This window comes from Leptodactylus fuscus, chromosome 1 (genome assembly GCF_031893055.1).
Source record: "Leptodactylus fuscus isolate aLepFus1 chromosome 1, aLepFus1.hap2, whole genome shotgun sequence".
Classification (NCBI taxonomy): domain Eukaryota; kingdom Metazoa; phylum Chordata; class Amphibia; order Anura; family Leptodactylidae; genus Leptodactylus; species Leptodactylus fuscus.
This window is the reverse complement of record NC_134265.1, coordinates 240,286,708-240,308,242: the sequence shown is the minus strand read 5'-3', so window position 1 is coordinate 240,308,242 and position 21,535 is coordinate 240,286,708. Positions and strand designations below refer to the sequence as shown.

The window sequence follows — 21,535 nt, the reverse complement described above, 5'->3', positions numbered from 1 at the left end:
CTTTACCGGTCTTCTTCTTGACTGGGAATAAAGGGGTGTTCGCGGGTGACTTAAGTCGAATAAGTACACCTCTTTCCAGTAGCGGGTCGATTTGTTCAGATAAGGATTTCTCCTGAGATGGGTTAAGAGGATACTGTTGAAGTTGAGGCAGTTTAATGTCCTTTTTCCATAGTACTTTCACTGGGGCAACTGACATGTTGCCTATATCAGTTTTATCCTTTGCCCAGAGTTGAGTGGGCAGAGAGTCAAGAAGAGTAGAAAGGGGGGAGGTAGGCACTGTCTCATCCTCTGTCTCCAAGCTGAGTATCTGACACAAAGCTTCTGGTTCTAGATCCGAAGGGACCCGTAAGATGGCACTACCATCTTCCATATACTGTATGCTCCCTTGTAAACGGGATAGCAAATCCGCACCCAGGAGGGCCATTGTTCCTGAGCCTCCCACTAGGAATCTGGATACAAGTATATGTGGGCCTATCTTTGTTTTAAGAGGATGGGTAAGAGAGATTTGTTGAAGGCGGCCATCGAAGCCTGATACATTAACTCTGTCACTTGATATTTCTTCGAGGGACAATTGATCAGAGGGTATCATAGATCTTGAAGCCCCGGTATCCACTAGAGCTTGGGTTTGGAGTCCAGAGACTTGTATGGGGACCTGAATGAATGGACCCCTGGCGTCTTGGCTCCTAACCGGGCATAGTCAATCTTTTTTTTCTATCTCTTTATCACCCTCTTTTTCCTCTTTCTTTTTCTTCCGACACTCTTTGATAACGTGTCCTATTTTTCCACAATAGTAGCAGGTGGGACCCTTTCGCGGTCTCTGGTTGGGCTTTTCAGTAGCCACTGCTACCATGACCTTCTTTTGTTTCCCCTCTTGTAAATCCAACTGTATTCCACATGCTTTGGTTACCATCTCATCCACATTCTCTGCCTGTCTCCAATCAGGACAACATAGCTTTAGTTTATCTGAGATCTGTGATCTCAGTCCATCCATGAATGCCCTGGTTAGCAGTCGTCTGACTGCTGGTTCTCCTAAGTCGAGTCCTTCATCTTGGTACGATTGGGTTAATCTGTGGTGGTAATCTGTCACTGGCTCTTGGGAACCCTGGATTACTGGTCCTGAGGCTCCCTTCTGCCTTTGTTGGTTTTGGCAGAAGGTATCCAAATGCTCCATGAATTGAGCTCCTGATGCAACGGATCTGATTTCCCCGCCATTAGGTAAATGGGGAGTAATATGAGTTTGAAGTTGAGAGAATTGCACCGGGCTCATCTTCATTCTACAAAGGTCCATCATATCAATCCAGGTGGCTCTGTATGTCCCTTGAATCTGTTGTAAGTATCTACAGAAACTGACAGGAGCCGTCCCAGGATTTGGGGCGTTTTGTAGCAGGGACATCTGATCCCCAGGTTGCCAGGGCTTGTATTCGTCATATGTCCTCGTTACCGCTTCTCTTGGGGCATTTGGGTTAGCCGGGTCTTGTGGTGGTCTAATGAGAGTTCTTCTCTCCACCACTGGGTACAAGGACTCAGTGTGGGGCTTAGGAGTGCCACAGGCTAGGCAATTGTTTCTCCAGCCTGGATTTTGTTGACCGCAGTTGGAGCAAGTCCATACTTGAGGGTCACTAACTGTCTTAGCATACGAAGGGGGCGCACTTGGGACCGGGATCTAGCCCCCAGGTGTTGGTCGGGTATCAGTGATATCCCATATCTTTTTGTTTCTATCGTATGTCCATCCTTGATCTTTTGCTTTTTGGGATAGATTTCTCATGTTAGTTACTGTTGCGTCCCATCCATTGTCTGTAACTATCCCTCCCCTTGTTTCCTGGACTTTTGTCCAGGTACTGGGGTCAAAAACATCTTCATGTTGGATCTTGAAGCATTTTAGCATTGCTTTAGCCCTTTTTCCTTGTTCCTTGCCATATTGGCAGATTACTATGTGGGTTGCCGTAACCCCTTTTGATTCTGTGTGTCCCATTTTTTACTTCGTAGTTACCCGGAAGCGCCCGGAGGATCAATTGTGATCTCCTTTCCTGCGTTCCTTAACCTGTAACTACGGATTACTACCAAAAATCGGGACCGAGAATGCTCCACGGTTCAGGGCTTCCTTTCTTTACGTTAAGATAAATCCTAACTGCTATATATGCTCCAAAACAGATCACACCAGCAATACAGAGGATGGTTAGCATGTCACTGCTATTCCCTAGGAAACAACCAGACTACGGTCCGGCGTCCTTGTACAGGCAGGCTACTAGGCTCGTTCCAAAGTGGTTTTAGCACTGGCACTGTTCCCACTGCACAACGCTCCGTGTCTGTGAAGCCACGGCCAGGCTCTGGGTAACAGTTTTAGCCCGAACGAACAATACTTCGCCTCTGTACTCTATCCCTTTCAGGTTAGAACATACAAACAAAAAACAGTCAACAAGAGAAAAAAAAACAGAGTTCAAATTGACCTGCGGGGGGGCACGCTTATGTCCTTACCTCCGCGCCGATCTTGAGACAGCGAGAGAGAGGAGACAGCAAGACAGAAAGGAGCACAGAAGAGTGTAAGTTCAGCTCCTTACCTGGCCAGGTTTTGTGTTGCCGTATCCGCAGTCCCTCTGGCTCAGTTGATCGCCACGTCGGTTCAGAGCGGTCCCCGTTATGCAGGTCCCTGTTCGGGCGCCAGTAATGATAAGTTGGCTTTCCTAAAGAAGGCCAGCTGTTGTTGACTGTTTCCAAATTAGTTGGAGTCTAGGGTCCGGATCCCTACTCCCTCACCATATACTTAAAATGAAGACACAGACAACTGTATCTGCACATAAGATGGCGTGTGCGCGCCTAAGAAAAGGTTCATGCTTTATTTATACACAGTTTCTTAAGCGTTATCTAAAATATGCAATAAGTGATTGATTATACAAAAATATATTCAAGGTAACGAGCCATCTGCACTTGGTGGTTCAAAGCCAAAAAACTATTAATCAGTCCTTGCCCTACGTGGGTGACCTTCTTCTATAGCAAAAAGCAGATAAGACAAAAATGTTCTCCTTGAGTTCTTCATCTTTGGTTAACTCTTTCCTCTCACCCCTTAACGAGTATCTGTTCCCCATAGACTATAATGGGGTTCGAAACCCGTTCGAACACACGAACATTGAGCGGCTGTTCGAATCGAATTTCGAACCTCGAACATTTTAGTGTTCGCTCATCTCTACTAACAATGTCCCCCAGTCTCCCCTAGACAAGTAATAATGCCCCCCTGTGGCCCTCTGACAACTAACAATGTCCACCCTAGACAAGTAATAATGTCCCCCTGTGGTCCTCTGACGACTAAAAATGTCCCCTACTTGCCCCATACTGTAGTTGCACTATATAAATATGAAAAATAAACACCCCACTTATCCATCCTCACTCCCTTGGGCTCTGTAATCCTCTTCCCCTGCAGATCCATGCAGAAGGTCTTCAGCAGACATCACTAGCTGATGCACAAGTAACAGACAAGAAGCTAAAGCTTTCCTGCTGCATTGCTCTATTCAATTACATCGGTATTCTAAGGATGCCCATGTAGCTTAAACGAGGCATCTGGCCATTTCCCCACCGGATTGTCATGTCACCCCTGGGGGGTCGTCATGGCACTTTGGTTAGGAGTTGAATCTCTGGATCGACATTACAGGACAGTGGACTGAATTTGATGGACTTTTGTTTTTTACTGTCTTACAAAATACTAAGTAGCAATGTAAATTTATCATTTTAACCTGGTAAGTTCATGCAAGCTTTTAGCAGAATCATATTTTGTCTATCATCCACAAGGGAGTATCTAGCCTACAGGGCAAGGCCATGTCTCTCTGGAGGAAATCTTAATTTAAGTGGCATGCTTTAGTGCAGCAATGCTTAATATACATGGAATACAAATGTTGAGTAGCTGCTGGTTGTAAGGAAATATGCTTATGGTCATATACACATTTCATGTATAAAATGTATCAAAAACACATGCAATAACATTTTATCATCATTACTTTAACAGGGCATGAAGAAGAAAGTAAAGTTACAACGAAAGAACTAACATGAGCAGCTACATGAAAAACCTATGTCAGATACATCGCAATAAGGCCATTCCTGATATTAAACCATTGACAGAAAACAACCATATATGAGATTCTTTTCAGTTGCCATACCTTATAGGACAAAATATAGCTGTTAAAAAATATGGAATACAAAATGTGGATTTAGATATTGATGATCTATCCTTAGGAAAGGGCATCAGTAATAGATCTACACCCTGCAACATCACCAATCAGCTGATATCAGGATCCACTACCAGAACTAGCACAGTGTACAGAGCAGACACCTCCACTTGGCAGTGGCTTAGGGGTTACTATAGCTAAACTCCCATTTAGTCCCATTTAAGCTGAGCTGCAATCCAATTCTGAAGTATATAATGGGTTGTCCCTTACAGGAAAGTGGAGAGGATGGTGTAAAACCTATTTTTGTTGCAAGCACCACTTAAAAATCTCAAGCCAGAAGTTTGCAATTTTTTTTAATCCACAAATGTAGCATAGGCAGATAATAAATCTTTTTACAGATTTAGGCATGTTTAGTTGTACAGTTTGTTACTGTAGTCAGTGTTGTTTTATTTGCTCCAGTTGCCCATTCTGTCCCAGTTTGCCAGTGGGTGAACAAAGCAAAATCTTTAGCTCCTATGACATGCCTAAGCCATCCTTTGTATATTCGCTAGGTCTATATATCAATTCATACCTATATATGATACAAGATCTTAAATGTATAGTATATATTTTTAATATTGTGAAGGCAAATATATTTTTACATATACGTTTACTTTGTAATGAAATGTTACTCAGATCAAAAGGCAATTTTCTAACTATTTATTTTTATACAGAATATCTTTAGCAGTATTTCTTAATATCATCGTAATATTTTTGTTGTACACTGAATGATGAAAGGAATATAGTGATATTTTAACTAGAAGGGTAAAATCAGCAAACAATATTCTTCCAACTTGTGCACCATCCATAAACTGGATAGACAAATCCTCATACTGTCAGTCTAAACATGTTTGGTTCAGCACTTTTACCTTTTTGTTTATGGTCTCCATGTTTCTTTATGTAAATTATATCTAGAATATAACATTTTAAAAAGACTCCTCTCTACCATAGAAAATCTCCTAAAATACAGCAATCATTAGATATTTTATAAGATTCTTCTATAAGATTTCTTTCTATATACTTTCTTTCCCTTGATGTAAAGCTGAAAATGAGATATATGTTTCATGCTGGTGCATGAAATCCAAAGCTCACTCAGTATAATAAAGAAAGCGGACCCCCTGAACAAAAATCTGAATACAGATGTGAACCTAACCTGAAAGTGATAACCCTGTCTGTGCAGAGACAAACACACTTGGAGTCCTAAAAATACCTTAAAATTTGAGAGTGTTGACAATGTAAAAGATCTGATGAAATAAAATATTTTACATCTATGTGATCGTCCATATTAGGTGTAATTGATTTTATAAAATTTTCCAACATAAAACAAGATAAAGGCACAACAAAAGATGCAAAAATGGAGTAATAATACGTGTGCAAATAAACATAACATGCTAAAATAAGTAAGGAGAAATAGAACAATGACAAAAGAAGGAAAAAGAGAGAAAGGGGAGGTGGGAGGGCACAGGGGGACACGCAGACACCAGCGGGGGGGGGGGGGGGGGGGGTGTAGGAGGGGATCATCCATATTATATATGCAAAGTTGACTGGTATATATGTACTGTAAATATTGCAGTTTATATTTTTGTTAGTTTTACCTTTGTTTACAAGCAGATTATTAAGCAAACAAGCTACAAATAAATGGCTTTGAGTAAAAATATTATGACTTTGTCCTTTTATTAGTATAAAGAATTCAGTCACACAAAAATCATTGATCATGTTTCTCAAGCATACAAATACAATATATTATGGCATTAAAACTGTGAACCAATAATGCATATTTTAGTAGATGTAGCAATCATTGACTTTCAGTGGAAGTATTTGGTTATACCCAAGACTTAGCTCCTTTTACATGACCTTGTGATTTATTTCCTAAATACAATTATGGGGACGTAAAACCAGAGGCAATGAGAGCAGATGGAAGTATGCTGGCTATGGGCAATAACAACATAAAAAAACCTAGAATAAGAAACCTAATGGATAGGGTAGGATGAAAAGACAATAGTTAGCCCTATAGGGATGGCAGTCTTGCGTGCTGGCATCAGTGCTTTTTTGATGAGACTGCCAGGTTCTGGGGAGAATGCAGAGTTAGTCACGTGCTGTAGCTCCCGAGCCAGACACTTATATGTAGTTGTGTTGAGTAGAGGAGAATGACTCTGATACATGCTCAGTAATGGATCAGCAATTCTATACTGCAGTACAAACCAGCAGTAACTCTGCCACTATGCTATCATTGCTAGGAAGAGGGAGTGATATATCACAGGAGAATTGTTCTGTGCTCAGGCTGCTGTACAGGGGACTACCAATTTTCATGCTGAGTGTGTTTGCAGGACCAACCTGGAGGTTGGGAGCAGTAGTCACAAAGGCATGGATCCCTACCAGATCCTCCAGTACTCATCCAAGACTGGTACAGTGCTGATGGGTCAATGTTGGTGGTAGTAGTGTTCCCCAAGTTGCATCCTTGAAGTAAAGCCTCCCTGAGCGTGATGAGGAGAGAGAGTGTACATGGGGTGTTATACTGTGTGGGGGCCAGGAAAGAGGGCAATATGTCATGGGGATCCCAAGTCAACAGATTGCTGGGTGGTTCAGTGTTTGCTAGCTATGCCACTGTGTAATATTTTGTGCCCGGACTGTATCAAAGACGAACACTCCAAAAGTTGTTGTGCTTGGGATACCCACTTCACACTTTTAGAAATGTGTGTCTCTGCTGACAAGTTGAGCGCAACATATCGGGCACTGAAATAGCGTAGCTCTAGAAAAAAATTGCAATTATCGCTTTTTGTTATCAGCTGCAAATTCATAACTGGAAATGAAATTAATGTAACACTCAATGGTTAAAAATGCTTGCTAAGCCACTTAATTAATCGCTTCAGTGCTGCAATTTCCAAATGTGGATTCCACTTTACTTGCAATTCAGGGACTCTGAAAAAGTCGCGTGACTTCCAAAAACCAAACTGTGCTACAAAAACCAAAATAGCGCTCCTTCCCTCCTGTGTCCAAACAGCAGTTTATACCCACATACGACATTGTTATAGTACGTTCTTCTGAGTACAACTGTCATACATGTGGGCATAAACTACCGTTGGGACACACCGCAGGGTCCAGATATGAAAGAGAGCTATGTGACTTGTGGAGCACAGATTTAGATTGCTGGTTTTTAGACACCATATTTGCACAGTCCCTAAAATTGCCCTACAAAATGGAGTCACTTCTTGGGAAATTCCAAATTACTGGTGCCACCAGGGATCTGCAAAAAGAATATGACATTCAGAAAGTCCCTCTAAAACTGTACGCCAAAAGCTAAAAAGCGCAGAACCCCTTCCCTTCTGAGCCCTGCTGTGTGCCCAAGTAGGAGTTTTTTGTACCCAGGATGGCCCACTTAATAATTTTAGGAGTGCATGTCTCTGATGACACAAAGTGAGCACAACATATTTGGCACTGAAATGGCATGTTTCTTTAAAAATGTCAATTTTCACATTGTACATTAATTTATGGGAAGCACCCTTAGGCTCAAAATGATAATGACCCTTGAAAAATTCCTTAAGGGGTGTAGTTTCTAAAATGAGGTCACAGAGGGGTTTCCATTGTACTGGTACCTTAGGGGCTCTGGAAATGTGACATGGCACCCTAAAACTATTGCAGCAACATCTGCCCTACAAAAGCCAAATAATGCTCTTTCCATTCTTAGCTCACCATGTAGCCATCCATCAGTTTGAGACCACATATGAGGCATTTCTGCGTTCAAGAGAAATTGTGTAACAAACTGTGATGTGTTTTTTTCTTCTTTAACCCCTTGTAAAAAATAAATAAATAAAAATAATATGATGCTAAATGGAGGGTTTATTGGGGGGTAAATTTGCTTAAACATAAAGCATGACACTGTCCTCTACCTAGTCCATTACTAGGCAAACACAGCCAAAGTTATATTAAAGTGACAGTGATATCTGTGTCTATGTGAAAATGGATAGTAAACAGCTATTTTAATCATACAGTGCCTTTTGCTTTTATGCATTTTGACATTTAAAATGCTTCAAAAAATAGTCTCTTTTGGAGAAGACGCTTGCCCTTTCTTATACACATGGCAGTTACACTGGGAAAAAGCAATGGTTTTATATACAAATTAGCCATTCTCAAGAATAGTAGCGCACCTCAATAATAAAGAGGCCAAAACCCTTTGATAATTCAGACACAGTTAGCACACAGAACACCAGTCATAATAATTTTCCTCCAATATCCTTTATGTTGTTTGTAAATCTTCTTTACGATATGGCTTACCTCTGAAAGCTCCTGGACCCTAATGCAGAGTATGTAACAGGGCCCCCACTTACCATGTATAATACTGGTGTCTTAATATACTGTAGAGACTACGCTGTACTGTTCAATCATTTTGAGAATGATGACACCATTCACACGGTTAAAATGACACACAACACTCCATTTTCATGAAATTTTGCATCACAATTTGATTTCCTTGTTAAGAAAAAATCATGTCTTAATTAATAATTCCTTGGAATTCCTCCAAAAAATAAAAATTCATGATCTGCAGAATTAAAGAGTAGAGATGAGCGAACAGTAAAATTTTAGACATTCGTTTAGAATAGCAGCTCAATATTCGAATGAATATCGAACCCCATTATAGTCTATGGGGAAAAATGCTTTGTTTCAGGGGAACCCACAATTCGACTCAGGAGGGTCACCAAGTCCACTATGACACCTCAGGAAATTATGCCAACATCCTAGAATGCAACTGGGACAACAGGGGAAGCATGTCTGGGGGAATCTAACAAGCCCAAGTCACAGTTTTACCCCAACATCGCAGCCTATCAACTACACTTTCCACGCTCAAAAAAACCACTATGAAAGTGGGAAAATACCTGGAAACTTTCTTTCCTCCCCAAATGGATGGACAGAAACCCAAATTTTAAGCTAAAGAAACATTGCCAAGCATCCCTTTAAATCACGTTGCCCATGACAACCACAGATGAAATAGGCAATTGGAAATCCAACAGTACCCACACTGAACTGTCATTGTGGATGTGTGTTTGTGTGTCATGTGGTAAGACCTTCCAAAATTAACTTTTCTGGCCCTTAACTTGAGTCCTTCCAAATTAAGTTAGAGGCCCATAAGCTGAGTTACCAGCAGAGAATGAGGCCCTTTAGGTGACTTCAGCTTCTTACCAGCAGAGTTTTAGGCCCGTTAACTTAGTTGAGCCTTGCACCAGCAGTATTTTTGGCCCTTGGAGTGAGTTGAGCCTCTAACCAGCAGAGTTTGGTGAATCAGGGTGGATTGAGACTCTAACCAGCAGAGTTTGGGGAATCAGGATGGATTGAGACTCTATCCAGCAGAGTTGGGGGGAATCAGGGTGGATTGAGCCTAGTAGGAGCAGAATTGTGCAACGCTGATGATGGAGGAGTATGAGGAGGAGGAGGAATTGTAGAGAGTGAGCACACACATGCAACTTCATGTTGGGGTGCTTGACACCGGTGGACATGAAAAAGATGGGTCTATCCAGTGGCTGTTCATTTTGATCAGCGTCAGCCGGTAAGCACTGTCAGCTGACATCCGACTGCGCTTATCCGTAATTATGCCACCGACTGTGCTGAAGACCCTTTCCAAAAGCATGCTGGTGGCAGGGCAGGAAAGGACCTCCAATGCATACAGTGCAAGTTCCAGCCACAAATCCAACTTGGAGATCCAATAAGTATAGGGCGCAGAGGGATCGGAGAGGACAGGGCTGGGGTCTGCCAAGTACTCCCGCAACATGCGCCTATACTTGTCCCTCCTGGTGACACTAGGCCCCTCAGTGGCGGTAGTTTGGCGAGTGGGTGCCATTAACGTGTCCCAGACCTTTGAGAGTGTGCCCCTGCCGGGTGTGGACTGGATGGCAGTTGTTAGCCTGTTGGAGGAACTCTCCTCTCTGCCGCCAACGAGAGTTGATGGAAACATCTCCATCGTATTCTGCACCAGTTGCTTGTGGCAATCACTGATGCGACTGGCCCTCCCCTCTACTGGAATAAAATTAGAAATATTATTTTTATACCGGAGGTCAAGGATTGCAAAAATCCAGTAGTCGCTGTTCTCCAGGATTTTGACAATGCGTTTGTCAGTTGAAAAGCACCCCAGCATGTATTCAGCCATGTGTGCCAGAGTGTTACTTGGCATAACTTCGCTGCCCCCACCGGAATGGTCACTCTCCATTTCCTCCTCCTCCATTTCTCCCCAACCGCGCTGCAGCAATGGGATGCAGTGAACTTCCCCGCTAGCCTCCTGTGTGACAATGAGATCTGCCACTTCGTCATCCTCCTCTTCCTCCCTCAATATATGCTGTGAAGTGGATAGGAGTGTGCCCTTACTATCCTGCTGGGATGGTTCTGCTTCTATGCCCGACTCCTCAGCGTCCAATGTGTTATCCCTGATGTCAATGAGGGATTCTCACATCACACACAGGAGCGGGATAGTTACACTCATGAGTGCGTCGTCACAGCTGACCCTCATGGTGGACTCCTCAAAGAAATGCAAGATCTCGCATAAGTCTGCCATCCATGGCCACTCATGGTGCAGAAACTGCGGGAGCTGACTCTGAGGAACCCTTAGGTTTTGGAGATGATACTCCATCAAGGGTCTCACACACTCTGCTCAACATGTGGTATGTCGAGTTCCAGCATGTGGGGACGTCGCACAACAGCCGGTGTTCTGGCAGATGGAGACATTGCTGGAGGCTTCAGAGGCTAGCAGTGGCTACTGTAGACTTGTGAAAGTGGGTGCACAAGCTCCGCACTTTCACCAGTAGCTCTGGCAAATTGGGGTACGTTTTTAAAAACCGTTGCACCACTAAATTGAAAACGTGGGCTAGGCATGGAACGTGTTGGAGGCTGGCAAGCTTGAGCCGCTACAAGGTTCCAGCCGTTATCACACATGACCATGCCTGGGCCCAGGTGACGTCTCATTGAGGAGGGCATCCCTCTCCTCGGAGGCAGTGTGCTGTCTGTCCCCCAAGTTGATGAGCTTCAGCATGGCCTGCTGAAGTCTCCCCACGCCAGTGCTGCAGCATTTCCAGCAGGTATCTGGGGTCGATGTGATGGTGGATGAGGAGGAGGAAGGTGGTGGTTCAGAGCCCCTGCCAGGAATGTTGGGCGGGGAAATGAGGTACACCGCCCCAGTTTGTGACCCGGTCCCAGCCTCAACTACATTCACTCAGTGTGCCGTCAGTGAAATGTAGCGTCCTTGTCCGCATGCACTTGTCCACGCGTCGGTGGTCAAGTGGACCTTTGTGCAAAGCGCGGAACTAAGGGGCCACCTGATGTTTCATGACACATGCTGGTGCAAGGCGGGGACAGCGCAGCGGGAGAAGTAGTGACGGCTAGGGACGGCATAGCGAGGTGCCGCACTTGACATCAGGTCACGGAAGGACTGAGTTTCCACAAGCCGGAACTGGACTGAATTGCTCTGTATCCCTGTCAGATGTTTGGGGGGACACCGCCTGCAAAGCTGGGTTAAGCGTATAGAACTGGACTGAATTGCTCTGTATTCCTGTTTTGGGGGGACACCCCATGGAAAGCTCAACTCCTCTCCCTGCAGTATAGCTCTGAAAAGAGCTGTTGTTTTTCAGTTTTTCCCTGCCTACTAGAAGCCAATCGTCTCTAGCCCTCAGCAGATCTCTCTCTCTCTCTCAAACCGCAAATGTCACTGGCTATTCTTGTAAATCAGAGGTCACAATGGTTTTTTTTTCAATTTTTTTCAATGCCTCCGTTGTCGTAGTTCCTGTCCCACCTCCCCTGCACAGTTATTGGTGCAAAAAACGCGCCAGGGAACGTGGGAGGGGATACGAATTTGTACAGCGTGGTATTCGATTGGAAACGAATACCTCGAATGGCCTGATATTCAATGTTCGCACCTCTCTATAAAATAGCAAGAGCAGGAGAATTCCTATAAACCTATCATGATCAGCACTTACAGTACATTAACTCTGAGAAGCTCATTTTAATGTTTTATGTTATTTTGCATATGGTACTGGTAAAATAGAGGGAAGATGGAGATTCAATTTTTTTTTTCTATGTGTTTCAAAAAATTTTTGTAAAATTTTTATTTTTTTTTTAAATGTGCAAAATTCATTAATGCATCAGAAAAATGGGTTTGCCAGATTATCAAGTTCAAACTAAGTAGTTTTAGATGGAAATAAAAATAATACAAAACATTAACAAAATGAACCATCTGTTTTTATTTTAACATTATAGTCAATGATGACAGATGCAAAACGAAAACTCTTATTTGCAGGGCCGGGCGAGCCGGGCAACTGCCCGGGCCTAACAAAACGGTCCTGGTCGGGGCCACACGGTGGCTCAGTGGTTAGCACTGCAGCCTTGCAGCACTGGAGTTCTGGTGTTCAAATCCCGCCAAGGGCAAAAAACCATCTGCAAGGAGTTTGTATGTTCTCCCCGTGTTTGCATGGATTTCCATCCCATATCCCCCCCCCCCCCCAAAAAAAAAAGACATACTGATAGGGAAAAATGTACATTGTGAGCTCTATGTGGGGCTCACAATCTACATAAAAAAAAAACGGTCCTGGTCAGCAGGAGGTATGTCCCAATTTCAACTCATCGGCGTCACATCGCGCCTACAACTATGTGTGTGAGAGAGCAGCGGGGGAGCGTTTGAAAGTGAGCGTAAGTGTTTTTTTTTTTGTGTTAAACATTAAGGTGGAACATAATGTAGGGGGTCCATGAAACTGGGGGCAGATGAAGGGGGGCTGAGAACGGCATGACACTGGGGCAGATGAATGGGGGGAGAACGGCATGACACTGGGGCAGATGAAGGGGGAGAACAACATGACACTGGGGCAAATGAAGGAGGGGAGAACGGCATGACACTGGGGCAGAGACGGGAGGACATGAAACTGGGGGCAGATGAAGGGGGGGAGAATGGCATGAAACTGGGGACAGAGATGGAGGGGGAACATGAAACTAGGGGCAGATGAAGGGTGTATATGAAACTGGGGGAGAGATGGGGGACATATAATTTACGGTGACTGTAGGAGGATTATATTGTGTGGGAGCACATGAAAAATGAATAAGAATGGGCGGAGTCAAAATTAAAAGTGGGCAGAGCCAAATTTTCTGTGGCGCGCTGCGCGCCGCACATTTTGTCCCTCTTTGTAATCTTCAAAAGTTGGGAGGTATCGGTAAAAAGCGTGAGGCCCTTAAAGGGGTATTCCCATGTCCCTTACTCACCAGTCTTCGCTGCTGTAAACTCTTCTTTCTGCCTGGTTTTCTTGTGTCAATTGGTGGGCGAGGTTTCATATGCAAAGCCAGCGGTGAGATGACGTCGCTTCTATGCTACTGGCCTTGCGTGCGCACTCCCGATGCAGCTAATAATACACAAATAAGGTCAGTTTTTTAAGTTGGTTAAACACAGCTAACTAGTTTTAAAAAAGCACCTCAAAAAGGCATTTTTAGGGCTAATTTTTTCAAAAAATCCTGGGAGGGGGACACCCAGATCTCCTGGTAAATAGGGCCCCGCCAAAGTCAATTGCCCAGGGCCCCGCAAATCCTGGATCCGCCACTGCTTATTTGTAGCCATCGATCTGGCAAACTTTAATTTCCGTTGTCCATATTCCCTTATGAATCAGAACTATCACATTGTGCAAACAATAAATTTAACCCTCTAGAACTGAAGGGACTAAAAATGGGTTATAGAGATGAGCGAGTAGTGAAATATTCGAGATTCAATATTCGTTTCGAGTAGAGCCTCAATACTCGATCGAATATCGAATCCCATTAAAGTCTATGGGAAAAAATGCTCGTTTCAGGGGAAACCACTATTCGACTAAAGGAGAGTCACCAAGTCAGTGAGTAGCAGGAGAGTGTTTAGGAGGAGCGCTGTGCAGTTAAAGTTCACGGACCCCATAGACTATAACGGGTCCGTGCGCTTTAACTGCACAGCGCTTGCAGTTGCGCTGATATTCCATTCGGGGAGGTCCTCCTGCGGACTCCTTCCGGACGGGAGCGCTAATGTGAACTTATTCGTCCTGCAGAACCAGCATTGATTGGTCGAATGCTATACAGTGTATAGCATTCGGCCAATCAATGCTGGTTCTGCAGCAGGCTCTTTGCTAGTCGGGAGAGCTGGCAGCTTGCGGTTATGCGGGAGCTGACTTTCTCATAGGAATGCATTGACCAGCGTTGATTGGCCGAATGCTATACAGTGTACAACATTTGGCCAATCAATGCTGGTTCTGCCGGAGGCTCGTCTGAGAGGAGGCGGAGTCTAAGATCGGACCACAGCAGTCTCCATTGTTGTCCGATCATAGACTCCGCCTCCGCACAGACGAGCCTCCGGCATAACCAGCGTTGATTGGCTGAATGCTATAAACTGTATAGCATTCGGCCAATCAACACTGGTCAATGCATTCCTATGAGAAAAAGTCAGCTCCCGCATAACCGCAAGCTGCCAGCAGGGTTGAGTGATCGGGATTGGAAATGTTCGGATTCCGATCAGCGATCGAGTAAGTTTCACAATCGCGACCGGAATTCTGATCCTGATCTTTTCCAGCGGGTTTGAGGTCGGAGGTTATTTCCCACAATGCTCGGCTAAAGGCCAATCATTGTGGGAAAAGCTATAGTATCAGATGAGCGAGCACGCACCCATAGGAATGAATGGAATCGGCCGGCACGCAGACTTTGCCGGTGTCCAGCCGCTTAACCCCCTGCGTGGCTGCATCCATTCATTCCTATGGATTTACCGCAGCCTGCCTCTCTTCTGCTTCGTCCCTGTTTTACCATATACTCAACTCTGCTACGTCTGAGATGTAGCAGAGCTGTGTACTCAACTCTTCTACACCTGAGATGTAGCAGTGCTGTGTGCTCAACTCTGCTACACCTGAGATGTAGCAGACTGAGTACACAGTAAAGCAGGGACGAAGCAGAAGAGTAGATAGTATCTATCTACTGTACTCGCAAACTTCGCTCAACTTACCTGCACAGAAGTGTTCTTGCTGCCAGTTCTGTCCTTCTCTCTCCTCTTCTGTTAGAGATGCTGGGAGAAGGCGGGGCTCGTGGCTTAGGAGAGTGTGGGCGGGTACTGGGAGAAGAGACGTGATTGATGCACTCACATCTCCCTGCCCTGTACCTGTCCACACTCTCCTAAGCTACAAAAAGCCCCGCCTACTCCCATCTAACACTAGCCTAGGGAGGTGGGGGCACGCACGGCGCTCTGAAGGCATGTCAAAGAGAGAAGAGGAGCAAGAACGGGGAGTGTCAGCGGATCTGTGCAGGTAAGTGGACACCAGGGGGGCTAGGTAGCCGGGGGATTTATTTATTTTTTTTAATCACTACACAGCGTGGAGTCCAGAAATTGAAACAATTTTTGTATTCCATGCTGTGCAGTGAATAGGATCGTTTTTAAAATCCGATCTTCGATTATTAAAAAAAATCCCATTGACCGGCATTGGGATTGGGTTCAAATGGAAAATGATCGGAAATCGGATTTTAAAAACGATCCTGAAATTTCAAGATCGGCTCAACCCTATCTGCCAGCTCTCCCGACTAGCAAAGAAGAGCCTGCTGCAGAACCAGCATTGATTGGTCGAATGCTATACACTGTATAACATTCAGCCAATCAATGCTGGCTCTGAATCAAATCTTTACTGCGAAGAGGAGTAGTATTCGAACAAGTACGAGTATTTTGAATACCGTAATATTCTATTGAATACCTACTTGCTCATCTCTAGTTATAAACAGTAAATTAGTTACACATTACAAAAACCCCCAAGAACATATTTATTACATTAAAACTGCGATAGAAATGTTCATTGTCAAGAAAATCTTAATCATGTTTTGCTAATGTGTTCCAATTAACTTAAAATGTAAGTAGTTCCATACTCTGTATGTAGAAAATGCAAACTTCTATTATTAGTCGTAATAGCAAAAAAAGACTAAATTAATCATGAAAGTTACTGACATCTACTGGACAAAAAGGAAACTGCAAACCCTTGCGTTTACCACCTAGATTTGCACAGAAGAATGTTCTTTTATAGAGGTGGTCCTGTCAAAGATCCTGTCTAATGGATTCAGCAGGTATGTACAGTTATCCCAATAATGATGAAAGAGCGAAGAAAACATGCATTCTGTGTTTCAGCACAGAACCATCAGAATATTACATAGAACCAGGTCTAGGCTGGGACAAACAGAACAGCAAGGGTCAGTTCAAATGGAGATTTTTGGTGAGGATTTTGAGGCTGAATCTGCCTCAAAATCATCCTCCAAAAAAATCTTCCCAATAGTTGGGAGCTCCCATTATGTAAACCCTTTGGATATCACAGTCAATCATGACCACTGGAACTAAGGGGTTTTCCTAACATATTTATACCTCATCATTCCCCCTCGGGGGAGGCCATGGTGTTTCTTCAGTATGACATATTCTACAGCACTTTACAAATTGTAGGGTTCAAGTACAGACAAAATGAGTTATTACAGAATAAATCAATTCACAAAATGGGACTGAGGGCTCGGCTCACAAAAGGTTACAATTTATGAGATAGAGTGGATGACACAAGAGGTAGCAGGGACATCATAGGAGGTAGCATTTCTCATACAGAGGTCCAGCCATTTTTTTTTTTTTTTTTTGTGATAAAGGTTATTTTCATTACATATATAAATAAAATTGTATAAGCCATCACCAGTCAGTGTCCTTTTATGTGCAAATGGTGCCTGGACATATAAGATTACAGCTCAGTACGTAATACTATCCGGTAGGATAATGCGGGCGCATGAACAGTGTAGGGTTAGTTTTAAGGATTCTAACTGCAGAATGGTTTAGATTAGGAATTGCGATAGTTCTGTCTGAAAAAGACAGCTTTTTGTATGCGCTTTAAGCTGTAGGAAATGGCCGTTAACCTGATTTTCCGGGGTATAGCATTCCAGAAAAGTGTTGCAATTTGGGAAAAGTCTTGGATACAGGATTGGGAGGCTCTTATAGTAGAGCATGTTAGTTTTAGGTCATTGAGCGGAGAGCACAGGTTGGGTGATAAGTTTTTATTCTATTCTATATTGAATAGGCAGCTAATGTAGAATGTAGCGACTGGCACAGACCAAAGGCATTGCTGTAGCGTTTAGATGGATAGATGAGCCAGGCCACTTCATAAGTAAGGGGGGAAGGGGGAAACCAATTAGAAGGGAGTTACAGTAGTCAAGAGCCAATCAGGGCGATAGTCCCTAATGTTTCCGTGGTAAGGATAGATTATAGAGAGGGCTTTAGAAATATTCTTGAAAATTACAGTGAATTGGATGGAGAAAGGCACCTGTGCACGCAGGGGAAGAAGCAAAGTGGATTTGAGAAAAAAAAACAAACAAAAACAAACCTTCCATTTGGAAGGGAGCAGATATCGAAGGAGTAGCTGGTTGACATCACCTTCACGACCCAGGAGTAGTCAATGTTCGCAAGCCAGATCTCCCGGAAGGAGATTATTATTATTTTTTTGGGACGAGGCCGGGGGGTGGAAGTTGTATGGGAAGACCTTCATGCTGGAAGAGGAATGCCTGGAGGACTTGGTGCGGGACTGCTAGGCAGGTTGGGGCTTAAAAGAGGGCTTCTTGGACTGGGAGTCCCAGATAAACTGTCTTCCAAAGTGAGAGATGGAGCCAAAAGCGCGTGAAAATGCAGAGTTCAGCTGGAGGTGGGTAATTGCTGTTTAAGAGTACCATACTGAAATAGCTTCATAGGTAAGCTTCTTTAGGCCCTTGCCGAAAAGCTGCCCTGTTCACCCAGAGAGAAAGGAAGGATTTGAAAGACAAGGAACCGTTTATCCTGGAGGAGAGTTTCATTGGAGAGACTCGTTTGGAACTTTTTGGCCCAAGAAATGCAAGCCTTGCTGACCCAGGGCCGCCTTGGTGAGAGAGTGTCCACCCTCTTGTCCAAGGGATCACAGAGATACAGAGTCTGCTCAATCAGAATAGTAGCTTTAGAGAGCCTAGCTAACGCAGGGTCCACCACGGGACACACTGACCACTTGGAAGGGAAAGAGAACATTAGACTTACTACTGAAAGACAGGGGATGGTCTGGATGAAGCCATTGTTCTTTCAAGATATGGTTAAACGTTCCATGGTTGGGGAAAACCAGAGGATGGCGACTGGCAGATGTCCTCTTGAGAAGGATTCAGTTTCTCTGGGTATCTCTGACCACATGGATGAGCCCAGCAGTAAAGAAGAAGGTTTCATGAGGAGAACAAGAGTCCTCCTCTCTCACACGCATGGGATAGGAGGAAGCAGAGAGATCTCAGATTTCTGACTAGGCCTAGATACAGGGACTAAAGTCGAAATTGCAGCCAGCCTTGGCACCAGCTGTGAGCGCCAGAAGGCCAGCATAGGCCTAGAAGGAGAAGTCTGGGATTGGATCGGTGTCCGTTCTCTGCAACAGTTTAATGTCCGTTGCAGTCATCAGGAAGACAGCAACGGGCATTAACTACGGTAGTGTGGACCCAGTAGTAGTAGTAGTAATCTGCTCTCCTTCTCTTCACTCAGGCCGTGTTTATTCAGTCAAGCAACTGCAGCCATTTGTGTTTTTCCCAACAGGCTCTTCTTCCCACTCTCCTGACTAATATGTTTAAATTGATTGTGTATATATAAATAACAGCTTAATAAGAATTGAGAAAAACATAATTTCTTTAAATTATATATTCCATTACGAAAAGTTGTCTTAGATTTGAATGTACAATTTAAGCAGCACACAAACCTCACTTTCATTGTAGTAAAAATGCAATTATTGAAATGTCTTTATTTTCAATACAAAATTCTTTTAAATAAAAAAAGCACATTACATCACATCTTTTTTCAAAACAAGACAGTAAAAGTGAAATGCTATTAATTGACTGCTGTAATAGTTCATGAGAGATTGTGTTAGATTACATAAGCGTATAACACAAACTAGAAACATAACTCAGTTGGCTGCACAATATGGTATTATCCTTTCATATACAGGAACATAAGACCATATACATAAAAACAATAAATAATCCCGGGAAACAGTTCATTTAAATATTTAATGTGGACATGGTTACACAGAAACAGTGTTATTAGAATCAAAGTTGGATCAACATTGACATCTACTTCCTATGAGCCACAGAAGATTTAGGAAAGTAGCCTTATGATGGGGTGCAAGAGTCACAATTTTACAGTACCTGCAAAGTTGATGGGATTCTAGTTATTCCCATCGACACACTGCAGAAGAAATATCTGAAGCGGATATGCTGAGATTTCATAAACCATTGGTTTTTGTAAATCGCAGCATGTCCATTATATTTTCAGAAATGCTAATGTTTTCCGTACATGTATAATTCAAGGAGAAAGTCTGCAGTGGAAAACTGTGAAAAGCATTATGAGAAAGTGTGATGCCTTTCCACCGTGGTTTTTCCTGCAGTGTTTTTCAGCTGCAGCTCACTATGTGGGGCATTAGCCTTGAAGTCAACATAACCATATATAGATTTATAGGCAATTAAAAAGTTAACTGTTTTGCAAATATAAATAACAATTTAGCAGAGTGTTAAACATTTTCTGTAATCATCTTATTGGCGACAGTCTTGTATGGGTAGGATAGGCTGCCATTTGATACAACCATGAACGTAAGAACTTTCTATAGTCTGGGACTTGTCAGTTCCCTAGCAGTGATTACCTTATAGTGGACATGTTATCAGGTCACAAGAAGGAAAACATTGCTGGGTTTCAGATCACAAAATCCTGCATTCATGCTCTTATCCATTGGCAACTGATCAAGCCAACAGACCAACTACGGAGCTAATTGTAGAAAGTCTAGAAGTTTAAACGGCTTCAAATGTTTAGTTATAGTTGCAGAAATTGTTAAACTTTTAATGGTCTACAAATTTAAGAGATTTTATAATTGTGAGAAAACTCCTTTAAGGCTATAGCCACAGATTGCAAAAAAAATGCTTTTTGTTGCAGATTATGCTGCAGATTTTTTTGAGCCAAAGCTTAGAAATGGATTTAGCAGAAGGCAAAAAGTACTTCCTTTTAGCCCTTTCCCACTCTGCGACATACTATTATGTTGTGTTGAGTGTATAGTTAACAGTACTGCATAGTCTCCAGGTCTTGGCTGTATTATTATGTAACTGGGACCAGCTGCCAGAGTCTGAAAACACTCCAACTCCAGTGACTTAACCCCTCAGATGCCATCATCAATAGTGATCATTTCATTTCACATGGCCTCGGCCTAAAGAGGTTCTCCCATGAACATTAACATATTAAAACATTCTGAAAAACTGAAAAAAAATTAATCTCCAGTCATCTTAGTGGTTACAGTCTTATCTCGATAGGCTGCCTAAGGATGCAATCAGAAATGCAAAAACTTTAAAACTGATCAGTGTCAAACCATACAAGGCACAATTCTGATTTCCATCAGCATCATGAAAACTATGCTAGCCCTGCTTCAGTGTAGGATTTATGCCATGTGAGCTTTCGCCTCCCATCACAATCTACAATCAGTTGTTTCACTTTAGTCAACAGTTGAATGGTACAGCTAGAAACCCTACATTACCTGACACTGTGCTACCTCAATGACATACCTTCAAATATAAAAGGGAGTCTATCACTGCTCCAGCTACTTTAAACTGCTCCCATAGTGCAGTGGATGCTGTTAGTAGAATAAAAACAATATTTTTCTTAGGTTTCAAAGTCCCAGGGATGTGTAGAAGAAAAACACTTTTTATTCTTTGTTCAAATGAGGACAGAGAGAGTTCTCTTCTATTACTGAGCTCTGCAGCATCATCACTAAACACGTCCATCCTGCATTCAGCTGAAATCCCTGGGCAACAGATGTCTAACAAAAAGGTGTTCCTCCCAACTTTATGTGAAATTATCAGAGTATTGAAATGCATGATAAAGGACTGGACAAATCCCCAATCTTTCTGCCTCTCTCCTGGCATCACCCAGCAAGGAATCGTTAGGAGACCCAAACAGACAATATGTCTCATATTTGTAAAGCCGACTATAAATGTTAGAAGTCCAAAGCAGGAAATTCACAGACATGACTTGAAGATTACTGATCAGCAAAATAACAAATCAAGACAGCATTTGCCTTTAAGTTATAATATGTACATATACATAATCATTACTTTTAAAAAAAAACAAAAAAAAAAACAAAAAAAAAACCACCCAAACACACACGAAAAAAGGCAAGATGATAAAGATAAAAACGAAAAAAGCAACCCAAAGGACTAGTAAGTGCTATTGTAATCAAAGCTCAATTAAAATATCTAAGCTATACATTCACAACTTTGCATCACAAAAAAAAATATATCTTTTATATAAAAACATACAAAACAATTATACAGCTAAACAC

The 21,535-nt window shown here is 42.9% G+C and overlaps 1 protein-coding gene across 1 annotated transcript in view; it reads left to right on the top strand.

Moving 5' to 3' along the window:
• The window catches only part of LOC142217182 (interleukin-8-like), a 30,498-nt gene extending 26,439 nt beyond the window's left edge, over nucleotides 1-4,059 (top strand). The window contains exon 4 of the mRNA XM_075285374.1: nucleotides 3,995-4,059. Coding sequence (XP_075141475.1) covers nucleotides 3,995-4,033 — 39 coding nt within the window. The 3' untranslated portion in view covers nucleotides 4,034-4,059. The remainder of the gene's footprint in view (nucleotides 1-3,994) is intronic.
• Nucleotides 4,060-21,535: the final 17,476 nt, after the last annotated feature.